A 19,990-nucleotide genomic window follows, 5' to 3' on the forward strand; every position below is an offset into this window, starting at 1 on the left:
CTGAGGCCACTTCTTTGCTGCGGTCTAATTCCCCAGACGTACACTTCCCTTAAACAAGCACAATAAAGAGGCGCCCAAACTGTGAAGGCTAAATAAAAGCATCACTGACCATGAAGTATTTCAGGAAGCAAGTGCAATAAAATCTGCCCTTTTTATACCTTTCTCTGCTCACTTGAGGGATACGTCAACACAAAATACGGAAAATAATTTATAACCAATAACTCCAATAGCCTTTGAAAAGTCTATTACAACCCCGAAATTGGACCGAAACGGTTTATTTTATGAAACCCGACAAGGATCGCCTAAGTATTCGAGAGGATATTTTAGGATGGAAATACTGTGGGTAGGCAGCTACCAGGTTTTAGTGGAGGAATTGAATAGAATAGTATAAAAATATGCAATGATTTTAGGTAGTTGTATCCAAATGCATTATCAGTTTATAAAGACTAATTAAAGTTCTGAGTTTTAAAACTAAAAACATGGCAATTACTTACGACTTGTATTCAGTGAAGTTTAAAATGTATTGATAAAAAATATTCTTTAGTGAGATTTATTTTTCTCGCGGCTGTGACAACAATACAATCTTTTGGGATTAGTTGCCGTGCTGTTTCGTAAGACAGATCAACCTTGGTGTTTGAGGGTTATGTATGCATGGAAATTTCCTACATACTTTATACTTTAAAGGTGTGATATTAGACACAGGGTTTTCTTTCAATTTTCTGCCGAAATACTCGGTAAGATAATACTTATTTTACGCACAGTCAAATGGCTCTTTAGCTAAATAAAGAATGGTTGTATGTTTTAATATTCAGAGGATCAGTATGATAATCTAAGTGGCAGTTTAGCTTGTTCTTCGTTCTTATATCTCGCTTTCTTTGATCTCTGACTTCGATATATGCAGACAGGCAATTGTTTTCTCGCGTGCAACTGTTTATATGCTAGCCAACAATTAATGTAAGTTGACTGAAATCTAAAATAAGACGGTAAGAGGCATAAAAGGTGCAAATAGCAAAATAAGACATCAATAATTACAGATAAGTAACTGAAGAAATGGAAGAGATGTCTGACAAGTTGTCAGTTGCGGAAGAAGTACGAGTAAGTACAGAAAATGTTGAATTACTTTACGTACATAACCAAAGTACGCATTCTGTACAACTGTTGAAATGTCTTCTCACATGAAGTTTTAATACCTTGTATTGTTGTAGGTTCTCTGAGGCATAAATCTATTTCCGTTTTCATATAGGCTTAATTGTCCAGTTTTTAACATGTTTGTTAGTAGCTGTAGCTGCAGGGATGTACCTTGGATTTCTTTGTATATTAAATCAGTGTTCTTAAAACTAAATCAGTGTGAGTCAAAAGGTGGGACTTTATGGGCTGGATATGAAGTGTCAAAATACTGCTTCACTCACATGAAGTTCATTTATATAAGAACTCTCGTTCATTCCGGGAAATGTTCTCACTTTTGTGTGAATATATATATATACTGAAAACGCTCAAGTAAGGTTTGAATGAATGTATGAGGGGTAGGACTCCTTGGCCCTTGCACCGCGACCTACAGTGGTCTATTGTGCTTTTAAGTAAGATAAATTAAAATTACTGACAACAGAAGTTGGTTCTGTATGGGTGTGAAACTTGGTCTCTGACATTAAGGGAGGAACATAGACTGAGGGTGTTTGAGAACAGGGTGTTGAGGAGAATATTTGGACGGAAGAGAGATGAAGTGACAGGAGGTTGGAGAAAACTGCATAATGAGGAGCTTCATAACTTGTACTCTTGCCAAGTATAATTAGAATGATCAAGTCAAGGACGATGAGGTGGGCAGGGCATGTAGCACGAATGGAGGCAAGGAAGAATGCGTATAGGGTATTGGTGGTAAAGCCGAAAAAAAAGGAAACCACAGGGAAGACCAAGACGTAGGTGGGTGGATAATATTAAAGTAGATCTTAGAGAGATAGGATGGGATGGAATGGATTGGCTGGATCTGCCTCAGGATATGGACCAGTGAAGGGCTCTTGTGAACACGGTAATGAACCTTCGGGTTCCATAAAATGATTGGAAGTTCTTGAGCAGCTGCAGAATTGGCGGCTCCTCAAGAAGTGCTCAGCTCCATGAGTGAGTGAGTGAGTGAGTAACAACAGAGGTACTTCGGTTTTCTTAATTATATTATCAAAATATATTAAAATTTTTTTTGCAATGTTTAAGTTATTATGAATTTCCTTTAATTAATAACAAAATATTAAAATGTGCATAATTGTAAAAGTACACTTTTTAAAAAGAAGATATTTTGTGACACTTGAGGTTCCAGTGGCGGTAAATATGGAGAATACTACATTCTGGGGTTTTTCTTTGTATACAGGCGTAGTTGGTTGAGGGGCTATGCTACAAGACGAAAGGTCGCGGGTTCAAGTCCCGATGAGATCATTGGATTTTTTTTTTCAGTTGACCTTATCCTTCCAGCCGCACTATGACCGTGGGGTTCACTCAGCCTCTAACAGAAATGAGTACCAGAAATTAATTAAATAATTTTCCTGTGGAGTAAAGCGCGGCCGGCACGTAAGGCTGACAACTTTACCGCCATCTATGAGCCGATTTTCTAGATAATGTGGGAGCCTCAACGTCTCAGAACCCTATGGGCCTCCACGGCCTGGTACGGGGATACCTTTACTTACTTTTACTTTTTTTATACAGGGAATCTGCAACGCTCAAACTGAAGCAAATGAATATTTGGAAGCGAAGAATATACCGGAAATTTTTAACTTCTTACTTGGACATTTGCTGCTTAAGAAACCCGGTAAGTGCGCTGCATAAACAGGTTTGTGTGAATTGTAAAATGAAAAACGAAATGCTATGGCCGTATTTCAAAACTTCATTAATTAGACTGTTTAACACCAATGTATAATTTAATTTCTTCTTCAGTTTCTTTTTTTACACAGTCGGTAGAGGGATCAGCCCCTCGCAAGGCCGGTAGCTTACACACAGGACAACACAAACACAAACCTACACATAGATATCCATGCCGTGAGTGGGATTCGAACCCGCGATCCCAGAGTTCGAGAGAGCTAAAGCAGTTCTTGCCTTAGACCGCGTGGCCACTGTGATCTGTTTAAAATGAGGAAAACATCCTGAGGGCAGTCTCATGCCAGAGCTACTGAACCTGTTTTCAGACGATCCTGTAGAATTCCTGGCCACCCTGTTGATGAAATGCGTGTCATTCAGAGAGGGACGCGCTGAACCACCCCTACTCTTCAAGAGCGAGCACATTGAAGAAATATTCAAAGCTCTGGATCCTTTGGACGCCGGCACCGTATCAATGTATGAGTACAGAACAGGTGAGGAAGAATTATTTATATCGTTTTAACTCCAGAAGTGCCAATCGTCGAAAATTTCGATCTTTACAAAACGTATTTCAACAGGCATTAAGTGATAAGTGGAGGGAATTTTTCCATACATTCGAAGTTCTTGGGGACATTCTATTCATATATTTCAGGGGGGACAGATGCTTTACGCTGTAAGCGTTTCTTTGGTAAGGAGTGGGAGATAGGATATATATATATATATATATACACTTCAGAGATCTGTGTATTTGGTGAAGTTTGGTATTGACGAATTTTCTTCTACTTACGTATATCGTTTTAAACTGAGGTGAACAGGACACGTAGCATGCACGTGGGAGATGAGAAATGCATACAAAACTCTATACCGGTACACTGGCAGATCTGGCATTAACAGAGATAATATTAAAATTGTTTTAAAGGATGAGATGTTAGAGCAAGAATTGGATTCATCTTGTACCTCTGACCTGTAATACTAAGGGGAACCTCACGATATTGAATAGAGCAAAATATCTTATTTTAAATCATTACTATGGGTTCGATTCCCGATGAGGTCATTGGATTTTTCAATTAACCTCATCCTTCCAGCCGCACCATGGCCCTGGGGTCGATTCATCCTCTAACAGAAATTAGTACCAGGAATCTTCCTGTGGGGTTAAGGGCGGCGAGTAAGCTTGAAAACCTCACCGCCATCTGTGAGCCGATTGTCCAGAAGCTGTGGGAGCCTCGTCGTCTCACAAGTCTAAGGACCTCCACGGCTTATTAGAGGGATAGCTTTACTTTTTTTTTTGTTTGTACAAATTAGTATGGAAATTCATCGCCCATTCCGATATTTTCAAGGCAGACGCCCAATTTGAGTCACATTTTGCACCATTTCGTAAAACGAAATGTTCTCTGAGATCCATTTTGATACTGTCTTTGTCTTCCCAGTGGTCTCTTTCTTTCCGGCTTTCCCACCAATATCCTATATACATTCCTCGTCTCGTCAATTCGTGCTACATTGCCTGCCCACCTCATCATCCTTACTTGACCATTCTAATTATACTTGGAAAAGAGTACAAGTTATGAAGCTCCTCATTATTAGTTGATATATTATTTTATTCGCTTACTGAATAATTAACCTTAAAATACAAAGGATGTAATTTTTTTTTAATTCGCATAGTGGGGGGTGGAGTCCAACTGGGTCCACTCGGCACGGCGGCCACTGATTGGCCTATTGTAGCCTGCCCCGGGTGATTATGATAATGGAGAATTTGGTGGAATGAAAATTGGCAGGGGAAACCGAAGTACTCGGAGAAAACCCGCACCGACGCCACTTTGTCTACCACAAATCCCACTTGACCAGACCCGGGATCGAACCCGGACCGCCGTGGTGGGAAGTCATCGACTAACCGCTTGAGCTATGGCGCGGCCTACAAAGGATGTAAGGATAACGTTATGAATTTGTTTGTTAAAGGAATGATGGCTCTGGGAATTCCGATATTCGAAGAATTTCCGCCGACAGATCAGGAAGGGAATGTTCAGAAGCAAACATTCATTGATGAGGCGTAAGTATCTCGTGAACAGGTAAAACGTGGATAAAACAGAACTCTGTAATCGGTATATGTCTCTGGTCACATAAATGTGGAACCAAATGTAATTTACTACATCTAATAAGGGAACTGCCGGTCACGGTAGCCGAGCGGTCTAAGGCATGCACTGTCTTCGCTCGCTTGGAAACCGGGATCGTGGGTTCGAATCCCACTTAGGGTATGGATATTTAGTTTGTGTGTGTGTACGTTTTTCTGTGTTTGTGTACAGGTAGAGGCCTTGCGACGAGCTGATCACCCGCCCAAGGAGTCCTACCGAATGTGTAAGATCTAGAAAACCCGAAGTGAACGGAGAAGTTCATGGAGGTAGGCCTAGGCACTGGGGCTGTAGTGCCAAGGGAAAAAAAATAAGGGAACTGTTTGCGTCATTATTACTGACGCGGACCGTTACGTCATATTTAAGAAGTCATTACATCTTCAAAATATTTTAGCTGTTCATAAGTCGGAAGAAAATTTAAACGTACTTGTACAGGACATTGATCGCCTTTGCTGTCTAGTGGTCCGAGTTCCTGGTTACAGATTCAGGGGTCCGGGTTCGATTCCCGGCGCTACCAGATTTTTTGATAAGTAGTGGGTCTGGAACCTTCGTGAGGATAGTTGAGGGGCTATTTCAAGGAAATAGGGGCTCCGGTCTAGAGAACCGAAATTAACGGCCGTGGGGATTCTTTGCGCTGACCACGTGACACCTTCTATCCACTAAATTTGACACTAACTTCGCCGACAAGCGGCGGTCGCTCGGTCGGTATAGTTCGCTTGTGGACTAAACCAGCGGAGTTTGTTTTTGTTTTTTGTATATAGGACATTTCTCATGTAATTATGTCTACAGAATGCATGAAGTACCTTGGTACTTAGCACAAGTTTTACATGTAAACCGAGTGTATGCAGGGTGTGCTATACCTTATATAGACGTTGTAGAGCTAAAGCTATCCCTGTAATAAGTCCTGGAGTTGCATAGAGTTGTGAGACGTCGAGGCTTCCACATTTTCTAGACAATCGGCTCACAGATGGCGGTGAGTTTGTCAGCCTTACGCGCTGGCCGGCCTTTACCCCCCAGGAAGTTTCCTGATATTAATTTCTGTTAGAGGCTGAGTCGACTCCAGGGCCACAGTGCGGCTGGAAGTGTTAGGACAATTAAAAGAAAAATCAATGACTTTATCGGGAATCGAAGCCACAACCATCCGGCTTGTAGGTTAGTGCCTCAACCAACTACGCTACCGCATGTCCCCCATATTATCAATTTAGCGCCATAATTGCAAATAATTATTACTAAAAATATTTTAATGTTATCTTCTTTAGGAAACAGCGCTTGGTCACCATGCTGATGGAGATGTTGGACAAAAACAAAAAGGACCATGACGATAAACTCTTCGTTCTCTGAAGGCAGTAATGTACTTGCTGCTCACATGTCAATTTCTTGTTTGTTATGTGTTTCAAATTTCTTTAATTCAGAAATGTATCTTAATCATTCTACAATATTTCTCCTCCCCTCCTCCTCAAGCACCCCGTGGCGAGTGAAGTCAGCATGAATAAAATAATAGTTTTAAACCTGGAATGAAAATGAGTTTCCCGCAGAGACAAGCACAGGACAGTACGAACTAGCCTTCACACAAACAGTTTCGTACGAACAGACATGATAATTAAAGCGAATTTAATCACAGCTGGAGGCACGACACGGGGGAGAATGTTACTGTCAATATACCACTGATTTCAATTAAAATAATTTCCTTTAATTATATTCAATTTTATTGTAATAAACTACTGAACAGTATTCTTTGTTTGATTTGATACTATCATTGCATTGATTATGAAGAGTATAGGTTTCTGGATTGTGACACCGTGTAGTTCAGAGAAAACCCGAAGTTTCGGGGAAACATGTACCCTCCATCTTCATTCACAACTTGCTGCCTGCTTTTAATGTTTACTCACTTATTTTATTCTTCGTTCCTCGGGTCTAGCTTGTCGCCTGCGTTTACTGTTTTCCTCTTTAATTTATTTTTCGTTTCCTCCGAAACGTCAGACTTTCTCTCAACTACATAGCACTACATTCCAGAAGACAGTGTTTTTCTAACAATATTCCACTGAATTACTGAGTATGATGTCATTTAGCAGGTGTATCTAACGTAAAGGACATAACATACGAGGGACAGTCGGCAAATACGTCACAAATGGATACAAAATGTTAAGACATCTGATAATCGAACCTAGAAAAAACATACATACACCTGAAGATGTAACAGCTCTAATATTAAAGGTCACCACTGGTCACTAACCTAAGACATTTACATCCACAGTCCACCTTCACAACTTACCAGTATCTGCCACAGGTCTTAATGGGATCTTCTCACCTCTAAGTCTTCCAAGTTATTTCGATACCAAAATATTCTGTGCGTTCCTTATCCCTTTTTATGGGGCAGCGTACATAGTCCACCAGGCCCTTGATACTAGGTGTCAATTTTCTCGTCATGTTGACATTCTTTATTGGCTCCGAAGTCTGGGTCGCCGAAACACAATTTACCCGCATCTCTCAGCCTACGTCTGCACGCCTACTTCTGATTGGTTGTTGTTAGGAGGAGGGAAAGTTGTGCAGAGGGCAGCACTGCTCCGTGAGCCAGTGTCAGTTCGTTCGCGCTGAGTTGACAAGAGTTCAGTCCGAGCTTTCGTGTTGTGAAATGGTTAGTGTTAGTATGGCATGGTGGTCTGAACTGTGAAATTCGACATTTCGTGAACAGGTGGATATATTTTTTATGAACACTTGTTTGAAGTTCTAACTGAATGTGATTATTACCACATACCAATGCGTTCCAGTGTTCTGAAATATATCTGTAATCCGTGTTTTCCTGATGCATCGTTGTTTGAAGGAACTTGAATACGTATCGCTTAGTGTCATGCATTGTGGCGCGAATTTATTTGGATCTCTTAGTAGTATCCTATTAGAAGACATTAACCATGTACGTTCCAGTGGTTTTGCCATTCAGAAAGTGGGAGACGGGACACTGTAAACGATTGTGTGGAAGTGAAGCGTACTATAGTGGGAATTGCGATTGTGGATGTCCGTGCAGAAGTGATTCTTGTCATCACCGTGGATATGTGAACAATTCGTACAGAAGGAATAAAACTGAATTTAGTACATTTTTAGTGATTATCAGCTTTATCCTAGCAACGCATATTGCCATGACGACGGCCAACATCATGGGAGACGAATGCGATTGGTTCGGAAGGTAAATGTTGTTATATTTAATTTTAGTTTTTTGAACCATTGAGTTTATTGCTACTAATATCACTGGTTGTGATTTAGGAAGAAAGTTGTGTGCTGTGTAACAACGAAATATGTTCACGCAATCTTCAAATTTCAGAGAAGCTATTTTTGGTGTGATTTATCCGTTGGCTAACGAATATACCGATAGGTTGTGGTCTTCTGGGCAGTGAGACTAGTCTCCGTGGTTACCGATATTTTGCCTCGAGTTGCAGGGTCGTAACGTAGAAGGTCATAGTCTAAATATTCAGGGCTGTGAAACCTCGAATCGTTTTCAAGTAATTGTACGAGCGACATAATTTTATGCATGGGTAAGCAAATTCGAAATGTATGCAGGTAGGTAAAAGTGGTTTGTACTTTGTCACAGATCAAAATTGGCAAGGAAGATGATTTGTGGATAACCGGAAATTCTGCATTGAGTTCATTTAAGATCCAAATAAATCCAAGAAACATTAAACAGGTCTGCCAGTACGTTAATACTGTGTAGCTGTGATAGTTTTAGTAGAACTGATTATGACTACTTTCAACCGGAAGGTGTCGGCTAGATTCTCCGGGGAGCGGTCATGCGATGAAGGTAGCAGAGCAGCGTGGTCACCGTGATGTATAGACTGGATGCCGATATTGTCATATTCTGTGTATATGTTTACGTATTGTGAAATGTGGCACAGTTCAGATATTTCTGAACTACAATAAAAAATCTAAACCTGATTCAGGAGGAAATTAAGAGGAGAATGAACTTGGTTAATCTTGCTATCATTCGGATCCAGAGCCTTTTTTTTTCTCGTCTGCTGTCTAATAACATAAAAATATACAAAACCATAATTTTGCCTGTGGTTCTGTGTGGGTGTGAAACTTTGTCTCTTTAAGGAGGAACATAGACTGAGGGTGTTTGAGAACGGGGTGCTGAGGAAAATGTTTGGACCGAAGAGAGAAGTGACAGGAGGTTGGAGAAAACTTCATAATGACGAGCTTCATAACTTGTACTCTTCTCCAAGTATAATTAGAATGATCAAATAAAAGATGATGAGATGGGCAGGGCATGTAGTACAAATGGGGGTGAGGAGGAATGCATATAGGATATTGATGGAAAGCCGGAAGGAAGGGGACCACAAGAAAGACCAAGACATAGGTGGGTGGACAATATTAAAATGGATCTTTAAGAAACAATGGGATGGTATGGATTGGATTGATCTGGCTGAGAATAGAGACCAATAGAGGGCTCTTGTGAACACGATAATGAACCTTCGGGTCCCATAAAATGCTGGGAAGTTCTTGAGTAGCTGTACAGTTGGCGGCTTCTCAAGAACGGCCCAGCTTTACGAGTGAAATGTGATTACTTCATTGAATTGTGTGTGTACATCGAAAAGTATCTTGAAGTTGTCATTGTTGAATATATTTTTTGTTCATGCCTTTTGTTGTATACAGATTGTATGATTCAGTTATAAGTTAATGAAGTAAACAGCTCAAGCGGTTAGTCGTTGGCTTCCCACCGCGGCGGCCCGGGTTCGATCCCGGGTCTGGTCAAGTGGGATTTGTGGTGGAAAAAGTGGCGCTGGGGCGGGGTTTCTCCGAGTACTTCGGTTTCCCCTGCCAATCTTCATTCCAACAATTGCTTCACAATCACCCTCACCTATCATCTGGGGCTGGTACAATAGACCAGAAGTGGCCGCAGTACAAGGGATTTAGTCCCACCCCACTAGCAATAACAAAAAGTTTAATATTACTTAGCAGCTAACAAGTCTTTTAAAACCATGATAAAGTTTGTGTTTGAGAACGATATTAACAGATTGAGATTAACAGTAAAGGTAAAAAGGTAAAGCTATCCCTGTAACACGCCGTGGAGGCCCATAGGGTTGTGAGACGTCAAGGTTCCTACATTTTCTCTAGACAGTTGCCTCACAGATGGCGGTGAGGTTGTCAGCCTTACGCGCCGGCCGTCCTTTACCCCTCAGGAAGATTCCTGGTACTCATTTCTGTTAAAAGCTGAGTCGACCTCAAGACCCATAGTACGGTTGGAAGGATTAGGTCAACTGAAAAGAATCTACCTCTTCGGGACTCAAACCCGCGACCTTCCGATTTGTATCATATTGACTCAACCAACTACGGTACTGCATGCTCCATTAAAATGACAGCACATTCCCGAAAAAAAATTAAAAGCAGATTAAATTTGGGATATGCTTGATACACTCAGTTCATAATCTGCCATCTGTGAACGCTACATGTTACGAAATTTCTATTCAACCAGCAGCACAAGGCGAAAAAATACGTATCTCTCCTGTTTCAGTGTTTCTATAAAGTTATCAGCAGGGCCCGGATTTTGATGACATGTCATCATTTTTTCCTTGTATCCTATGCGATGCTCTTAAATATACAATTTTCAGATATGAGCTGCTGGTTACAGAAATGTAAATTATATAGGTATATTGTCATTTTTTGACATTTTTAGGTTTAAGGTCATTTTTTCATTTTTTTGGGTAAATTTTTGGACTTATAAGGGTATTTCTTGTCATTTTTGGCCATTTTAGGGAATTTTTCTTCATATGTTTTGTGAAATGTGAATAACATGGAAGCGAAGTGTTCTTTCTTTTCTCCTTTAGGTCATTTTTCTGTTTTTTTTTTCGGTCATTTTTTGATAATTTTCAGGTCATCAAAATCCGGGCCCTGCATATTACATTTTTTGGGTCATATTTTAGGTCATTTTTCTGGATTTTTCGGTCATTTTATAGGACATTTTTTTAAATATTTTCAGGTCATCAAAGTCCGGGCCCAGGTTATTACATTTTGGGTCATATTTTAGATCATTTTTCTGGATTTTTTCAGTCATTTTATAGGTCATTTTTAGAAATATTTTCAGGTCATCAAAATCCGGGACCTGGTTATCAGCATCGCCACATATAGAATATCACCAATGATCAATGCGTGAACAATGCGAGAGAAAAGGTGCAGTTTGGTTGCACAGTCAGGGCATCGTCTGTAACTTGCTTATAACTGAGAAATCAGGACGTGGGAACGCGAGATATCATGGCGGTAAATCTCTTTACTGTTAACGAAGCGAAAATAAACTAGTTTGTAAAAGTATCTGCATATAAGGCGCGCAGTGTTTCAATTTAACTGTAATTTAAAGCAATTTTCTGGAACTTTCATATGCGTGCGAAATTCTGAAGAGATTCTGTGAAGGTGACAAGGGGGCTCATTGCGTTCTGGGCGCTATTTTTGGCGGTGTTTCAGTGTAATCCACACCACATGTTTTTGCTGTCACATTTGTGTTATGGAGACCGCCTCTGTGCCTACAGATCCAGAGGTCCCGGGTTCGATTCCCTGTGCTACCAGATTTTCTGAGAAGTATTGGGTCTGGAACGGGGTCCACTCAGCCTCGCGAGGATAATTGAGGAGCTATTTCAAGTAAATAGCGGCTCCGGTTTAGAAAACCGAATTTAACGGTCGTGGGAATTCGTTGCGCCGACCACGCGACACCATCCATCCGCTAAAGTTGGCACTAACTTCGACAAGCGGCGGTCACTCGGGTCGGTGTAATTCGCTTGTAGACTACAGGCCACGGAATTTGTATTTTGTTTGTTTTTAATTAATTAAGCACCATGTCATGAAGATGTATTGGGGAGTGAAGGTATGACATCATCATTCTTGACCTGGGTACTAAATTAAGAATGGTCAGCTTCACGCCATGGACGGTGAGCGAGACCCAGAGCCGGGCTGGACACTGGAGAAGAAAGACTCTCTTCCCTCAGCCCGTCGCTTGAGCGCGTGAGTGGATCAGATGTAATGGTTCAAGAACACCGTAAAGATGGAGACACAAGAGATTCTATCGTTGTTCAGCAGGCAATCACTAGTCCACGACCTTTCCATATACGTGATCTTTCAAAATTATCGTAGTGACGTAAGTAAACGGACCCGAGAATCATGCGCATTCGTGTCCGAGCAGTTCCGCAGCAAAATACAGTTCTGATCATGACTAGAACCAAAGCAGGCCGTGACTTCTATCATATTACGTAACAGAACTGTTGTAAATGCTTGGAAATTTAGTGAAAGGGCAGACCGCCGATTTCTCTGCACATAGAGGGGGGATAAAGCGATATCCGACAATAAAACCCGTATAGGGTGTATTTTTAATATTGCCTAATACAGCCCTGCATTTGTTCATAACCTACTTTTCATTTATTTTTCTCTGGAGCAGGTGAAAGGGCAGTCACGCACAAATTCGAGCCGTATATATTAACTCGTGAGGTGGCTGAAGTCAGTCTTCAGAACTTCAAGTAACCAACACCATGAAGTACAGTCGTTTATCTTAAAACGTACTCTACCTGTGAGTCGTGATAGCGTAGTCGGTATAGTAACTGGCTGGATGGCCGAAGGGTCGGAGATCGAGTACCGGTAGGGGCAAGAATTTTTCACTTTCCATGTCATCCAGACCGGTGCTCGAACCCACGCAGCCTCGTATCCAGTGAATTCCCAGATATTTCTCTGGGTTTAAAGCGGTTCGGGCGTGAAGCTGACCACTTTAACTAGTGTCGAGGTGAAGAACACTTTAATCTATACACCCACAACCCCCATACGCCTTCGTGGCGTAGTGCTTAAGTAGTTAAGTACAGGAACAACTTTACCTACCCTACTTACTGAGCCGATCGAGAAATTCTCTTACTTTTATGGGACACGAATTTCGGTACTATTTTCACAAGATGGCGACAGCAGTCTGTCTGCATGAGCCAGTTGAATTCATATCACCCCCTCATACTGTTATTTTAGATTTTAATGTTCTTCGGAACCGGGATAGCTCAGTCTGTTGGGATGGACGGCCATGGTTTTGTTCCCGGGAGGAGCAAGAGATTCGCTCCACTCCACAGCATCAGGCCTTAGATACTATTTACGGAAGCGGTGGATGCTAATTATGTTAATTTATATAACCGTGTTCAACTAAACATGATTTGCTATTCCAACATACATAAGTGCTTGTTAGACTAACCTGTTTGGAACCTGATTTGGAATAAAAAAATGTGTAACTAAAATGGATCTTAGAGAGATAGGATGGGATGGTATGGATTGGATAGATCTGGCCCAGGATAGGGACCAGTGGAGGGCTCTTGTGAACACGGTGGTGAACCTTCGGGTTCCATAAAATGCTGGGAACTTCTTGAGTAGCTGCAGAATTGGCGGCTCCTCAAGAAGGGCTCAGCTCCATGAGTAAGTAAGTAAGTAAGTAAGTGTTATTTCAGAAGATAAGTTGTTTGAGGTTGGAGAGAGCTTCGTAATTTGTACTCTTCTCCAAGTATAATTAGAATGATAAAGTTAATGAGGATGAGATGGGTAGAGCGTGTAGCATGAATGAGGGGGGGGAAGAGGAATGTTTATAGGATATTGGTGGGAAAGGTAGAAGGAAATAGATTAGGAAGACCAAGACTTAGGCGTGGGATAATATTAAAATGTATCTTGGAGAGATAGGATTTGGTGGTGTGGATGGGGTTGATCTGGCTCGGTATAGGGACCTGTGGATGGCTCCTGTGAACACGGTAATGAACCTTCTGGTTCCAAAAAATGCTGGGAAGTTCTTGAGTAGCTGCACAACTGGCGGCTTCTCAAGAAGGGATCAGCTCCATGAAGTTAGTGTCTCATGCAACATTCTTGTTATAGAATGTTGCGTGCATAATAGTTCTGGCTTCAGTACTTTAAATGGTTGTGTGTTGCTGGCGCAGTAGAAAACCGGTTTTGGGAAGGGTAACGTGAAACATGGCGCCGATTTTTAGATCCTGTTTCACACGCTAGTGCTTGGAGCAGTACTGCACCAATATGGAGGCATCGCCTTGACCCTCCTTCCTTCTGGCAGGCACCATGTCTTGTACATCCGAAGATGTCATCACACTTCATATTCAGTGCTGTACTATCGTCTACGGAGAGACAAGGGCAGAAGGTACTCTCTGTGTTCAAGTTTAGGCGTATCTGGCAACGCCCTGGTCTCCACAACTTGAAAGAATAGTCTGTTTCCATGACAGTATAGCGCTTAACAAAGGCTGGCTTTTCTATCTCTTGAAGCTAGGTGGTGGTCAGAGTTCCTGGCTACAGATCCAGAGGTCCGGCTTCGATTCTCGGCGCTACCATATTTTCTGAGAAGTAGTGGGTCTTGAACGGGGTCCACTCAGCCTCTTGAGGATAACTGAGGAGCTGTTTAAAGGAAATAGCGGCTCCAGTCTAGAAAACCGAGATTAACGGACGTGAGGATCCGCTGCGCTGACCACGCGACACCCTCTATCCGCTAAAGTTGGCACTAACTTCGCCGACAAGCGGAGGTCGCTCGGTCGGTATAGTTCGCTTGCGGATTAAAATCACGTTTTTTTTCTTGTTTGAAGCTAGATGGTGAATCGGACATTGTATTGTTTTATCACCGAAACTGTTAATAAGATTTCGATTAAATTTGATATTCTGGATCGGCACTGGATGTTGGAGAGCGAACTAGATTTTGGTTCGTATCGGACAAACGTAGGTCTACGGGATTATCGTACTTTCGGGTGGATAAAATCTATTTTGACAAAAATGGTTCATCGTACAAATAATTAGAGCGCAGCCTACTGTAGAATGTAGGCCCATTACTAAATAATGACCATAAACGACGCCCGCTGTTTGGAAACGTCCGCGGAATAAGGAAATTACTACAGCCGTTGCTGAGTAATGCCTTGGAAAATAGACATGTTCTCACCGCAACAATTGTCTGCTATGCGGTCCGTGTCAGGAAGTTGCTAACGTGACATTTTTAGGGTTTAGTCGGTTGTGGGATAATCGCCAGCCGGTAAGGATGTAACTTCTAGTTAATGTAACCCTTAGGGCCGCGCCATAGCTCAAGCGGTTAGTTGCTGGCTTCCCACCGCGGCGGCCCGGGTTCGATCCCGGGTCTGGTCAAGTGGGATTTGTGGTGGACAAAGTGGCGCTGGGGCAGGTTTTCTCCGAGTACTTCGGTTTCCCCTGCCAATCTTCATTCCATCAGTTGCTCCATAATCACCCTCACCTATCATCTGGGGCTGGTACAATAGGCCAGAAGTGGCCGCAGTACAAGGGACTTAGTCCCACCCCACTAGCAATAAAAAATAATGTCACCCTTTGGAGGTAAAATTAATCAAAATATGGTAAAAAGGTAAAGCTGTCCCTGTGCTTAACTAATTAACCACTACGCCATGAAGGCGTATGGGGGAGTAGATGTATAGATCACATTTTCTTGACCTCGACACTAGTTGGAGGTGAGTGGTCAGCTTCACGCCCTGGCCGCTTTACCCCCGGGGATAGAGCCCTCCGGTACGCCTTGGATAGGGGGTTGGGTGGACCACACGTCTGGACGGCATGAAGAAGAAATTAATCTCTAAGTAATGTTTAAAAATTCAGTTCCTACTTCACAGAAAACACTTTATTACAAAGATCAACAGATTAATGTTTGGGAAGGTAATTGCAGATTATTCTGAGAAGCACACGAAACCGTAAAATAATGTGGGCTAATGTTAAAGCATGTTCTGTGTGTAGTGACCAGCATGCTCTAAAAGTTCGACATGCTTCTACTTGCAGCCGTTAGCAGTGCACCGTTTTTCAGTTATGCTCGGAAGGGATAAGCATCAAATTCTGTTAACCAATATCTCGCCTTGTTTTCACCAAATTGTGTCGATAGAAGCTTTTCAACCTTGTGCGTTAAGTAGTCTAATTTGCGAGAGTGTGTGAATAATTCGTAATTTTGTATTTCTCGTGGGCGAAATGACTCCGAGTTTTGAGACAGAGTTACTGCTGCTGCTGCTGCTGCAGATGATGATGATAGGCCTCAAGGTAGTTCCTCGCCCTTGATCTTCGCGAGAGAAGCCCCACCCAACGCGTGGAGGGGCAAGAAGAATGGAAATACCAAATCCTTTATTATGTAAAGGTTGTCCGAGAAATACCACACCCTGAAGGCGTCTAAGAAACGTGAAGTAGATGAAAGTTCGAGTGGTCATCATCAAGTTCGGCCATTTTACTCCCGGACTGGTTTGATCCCAGAGATGCACGTGGAGAGGGAAGAAATATCTGCTCCTGGCCCAAACCAAACCCTTGGCAACCAGTTCCGGTTACTGTACGGACGGAGCTGCCACAGCCCACGGTATTAAAGTTTACTTCTAGAAAATCTGGACTAAGAGTTTCAAATCATTTTCGTACCTGTATGGTGTGCATTTGAGTGTCTCTACATGCACATTTTCAGAGGAGCGTAGTGTGGAATATCTAAGAGAGAAGTTGCAGACTTCCCTATGTCTAGCAGAGCCAGAGAGGATAGTCACTCACTTCCCCATGTCTAGCAGAGCCAGAGAGGATAGTCACCCACTTCCTCGTGTCTAGGAGAGAACCAGAGAGGATAGTCACCCACTTCCTCGTGTCTAGGAGAGCCAGGGAGGATAGTCACCCACTTCCTCTTGTCTAGGAGAAAACCAGAGAGGATAGTCACCCACTTCCTCGTGTCTAGGAGAGAACTAAAGAAGATAGTCACTCACTTCCCCATGTCTAGCAGAGCCAGAGAGGATAGTCACCCACTTCCTCGTGTCTAGGGGGGGAAGCAGAGAAGATATTCACCCACTTCCTCGTGTCTAGCAGAGCCAGGGAGGATAGTCACCCACTTCCCCGTGTCTAGGAGGGAACCAGAGAATAGCACCTACTTTCCCACATTCATCAGGGAATCAGTCGGAAAGTTCCCAACTCCCTTGAACATAGCCAGAACTCGTTCCACCAACTGAGATCGAACTATGAGGACAAGAAGCATAATGATACTCGTGCTATGCTGTCTCAGGTACCATAAGAACCAAAGTGTACCAGGAGTTGACAATTGTGCTGACTCACCGTTGCGGTCAGGATAAAGAAAACCACTTAAGTCAGTATCAGCTCCACTCCTTGAAAAGCTTATCCTCGGGCCCAGAGCATTGCGTGCCTACCTTTCATATATATATCATTACCCCTACGTCGGGTGAGATGCATCAGCAGCCGTGCCGAATTAAAATTAAGAAGGCGATGGGTAAGAAAAAGTTGTTCTATATATAGCACATAGTGGGCGGAAGAGGGAAGGAAGGACGGAGGAATCCACTCATGGGCTAATGGTGGGCGGGCGAGAATTATCCTCTTGTTGAAAGGAACGGGCTGAAGAGATCTGCCATCTGAGATACATCGCAGTGCAGTCCGCAGTCCGTTGAGAGGTGAGATACGAAACCGCGACCTCCCGATTAAGGAGCAGTAGATACGGAATGCTCCCGCGTTGTCAGTATTAACAGCTTTCGAGTACACATTAGTTAGTCTATTTCAGGGAATCGTGTGGAAAATGAAACATGTCCATATTGGAAAATGCTTCATCCTAGATTAATGAGTAATTTTTTTTTTAATTTCTTGGGGGTGAGGTGAGACTTTGGTACGGCGGCCACTAATTGACCTATTGTACCAGCCTTCCAGGTTGGTAGATGAGTGTGGAGCATTTGGTTGAATGAGAATCGGGAGGGGAAACCGAAGTAATCTGAGAAAGGTAAAAGCTAAGTCTAGTGGGGTGGGACTAAGTCCCTTGTACTGCGGCCACTTCTGGCCTATTGTACCAGCCCCAGATGATAGGTGAGGGTGATTGTGGAGCAATTGGTGGAATGAAGATTGGCAGGGGAAACCGAAGTACTCGGAGAAATCCTGCCCCAGCGCCACTTTGTCCACCACAAATCCCACTTGACCAGACCCCGGGATCGAACCCGGGTCGCCGCGGCGGGAAGCCACCGACTAACCGCCTGAGCTATGGCGCGGCCTTAAAAGGTAAGGTTGCCCCCTGTGCTTAACTAATTAAGCACACGCCATGAAGGCGCATTGGGGAGTGGATGTATAGATCCACATTTTGTTGACCGTGGTACTAGTTGGAGGTGAGTGGTCAGCTTCACACCCCGACTGCTGTACCCGGGGTACCAATTCGATAGGAGGTTGGGTGGGCCCTAGAACCGGTCTGGACAACGCGGAGAAAATTCTTGACCCTACCGGGACTCGGAACTCCGAACCCTCCATCGTCCACCCAGTAGCCAGTATGACTGCGACATCTCAGCAGAACCTGCCCCAATCCCAGTTTGTCTACAGCAAACCCCACATGAGTTGACCTGGGATCGAACCCGGGCTGCCCCTGTGGAAAGCCGGAGACTATCGGTACGTCCGTGACAACTGAAAAGTATATGTAGAATGATTGTAACACTTGTAGCAGAATCCGAAAATTCAACATCGTGCCATTGGACACAATCCTGAGCCAGTTTCATCCATCTCCCTAGAATCATGTTATTGCTGTCCATACATATCGTCTAACAAACGGAAACCATTTAACTGAAACACGGAAAGGATGGGGGGGTTATGGGAAATTAGTTTCTGAAATATTTCCTTTCTAATGACGTAATATTGATTGGGATGAGAAAAAACTAATTGTGGCACCCTGTATTCAGGTAGAGGGATACAGACGTTTCTAGGAAAGTGCTACCAATATTATCATGATCGAAAAATCAAATCTATTTAGTCTTCGATCAGGCCGTGGCATAGCTCGAGCGGTTAGACGCCGGCTTTCCACCGCGGCGGCCCAGGCTCGATCCCGGGTCTGGTTAAGTGGGATTTGTGGTGAACAAAGTAGTGCTGAGGCAGGTTTTCTCCGAGTACTTCGGTTTCCCCTGCCAATCTTCATTCCACCAATTGCTCCACATTCACCCTCACCTATCATCTGGGGCTGGTACAATAGGCCAGAAGTGGCCGCAGTACAAGGGACTTAGTCCCACCCCACTAGTAATAAAAAAATAGTCTTCGATCATGAAGATTGATATAGTACCTTCCTCCGAAACGTCTGTAAACATTGACCAGACTACAGTTGCAGTGATGTGTCTCACGGTTGGTATTACCATATATTTTCTGGCATTTTGGGCGTGGGAATGCATTTTTATGTGAGATTATGCATATATTGTATAACGTAATGGGGCGGACACCTCCTGGATTGGGAAAAAGTCAACTTTTGTATCCTTTAGTTATGATGTGAAACTCCCGTTCTGTGCAGTACAGTAAAGAAGATGTACCGTGTAACATGACAAAGCAGAATCAACGTTTTCTGTGAACTCCCGTGGAAGCACTGATCTGGAAAATCTTCAGTACAAAAGAGCACGAGGCTCATAAAGTTCATAACCATCTGCGTCATCATTGAATAATATAGACGTTGTCGGCTTTACGAACTAGACAGAAATGTATTATAGCCAACGTATTTAATATTACATTAACAAACTGAAAGTCCCGTTTGAAAAATATCGCTGGACAAAATCTAACATGAATACTCTTTGTTCTCTTCACTTCCCTGTACGTTTCTCTTTTCTCTTGCTATTCCTCGTCTTCCTCCTCCTCAATGTTGTTTTCATATCTTGCAGTCAAGTCGTAAATTACTATTCTGCATGTAAGTGTGGTCGTGACTTGAAGGAGAAAGCCGTATCGGCTTGTTCATCTTATAATACGCTGACCCCCCACCCGTCCCCCTGCTTTTATAATTATTTTGACATCTGATCGTTAAAGAGGAAGATTATAAACATTGAAATTTGGAGCATGACATAGCAGAAAATAGAATTATTGTTTAATTTTGTATACCTATTGAATCCCTAACCCCACTTCTCAGAATTATTGCATACAAATGAATGCGAATGGCATACTAATCCGTATGTAGGAGAATATAATTAAGTGTATAATAAAAATCTTTGGTCAGATGTGATAATGGTAACATCAGTGTCGAAACATTACAGATCTTTATATCTGAATGGATTTGTTAGACTTATGTGGGAGTT

At 42.7% G+C, this 19,990-nt stretch overlaps 1 protein-coding gene and 1 long non-coding RNA gene across 2 annotated transcripts in view; both read left to right on the forward strand.

The window, feature by feature from the left end:
* Positions 1 to 959: 959 nt before the first annotated feature.
* Positions 960 to 3,218, forward strand: LOC117282613. Its single transcript, XR_004513415.1, has 3 exons — positions 960 to 1,095; positions 2,689 to 2,791; positions 3,165 to 3,218. It is a non-coding gene; the product is annotated as an uncharacterized LOC117282613 (long non-coding RNA).
* A 4,329-nt stretch (positions 3,219 to 7,547) lies between these two features.
* The window catches only part of LOC111868286 (meteorin-like protein), a 79,830-nt gene continuing 67,387 nt past the window's right edge, over positions 7,548 to 19,990 (forward strand). The window contains exon 1 of the mRNA XM_023858812.2: positions 7,548 to 8,139. Within this exon, the coding sequence (XP_023714580.1) occupies positions 7,868 to 8,139 (272 nt within the window). The 5' untranslated portion in view covers positions 7,548 to 7,867. The remainder of the gene's footprint in view (positions 8,140 to 19,990) is intronic.

Source organism: Cryptotermes secundus, unplaced genomic scaffold (genome assembly GCF_002891405.2).
Source record: "Cryptotermes secundus unplaced genomic scaffold, Csec_1.0 scaffold1003, whole genome shotgun sequence".
Classification (NCBI taxonomy): domain Eukaryota; kingdom Metazoa; phylum Arthropoda; class Insecta; order Blattodea; family Kalotermitidae; genus Cryptotermes; species Cryptotermes secundus.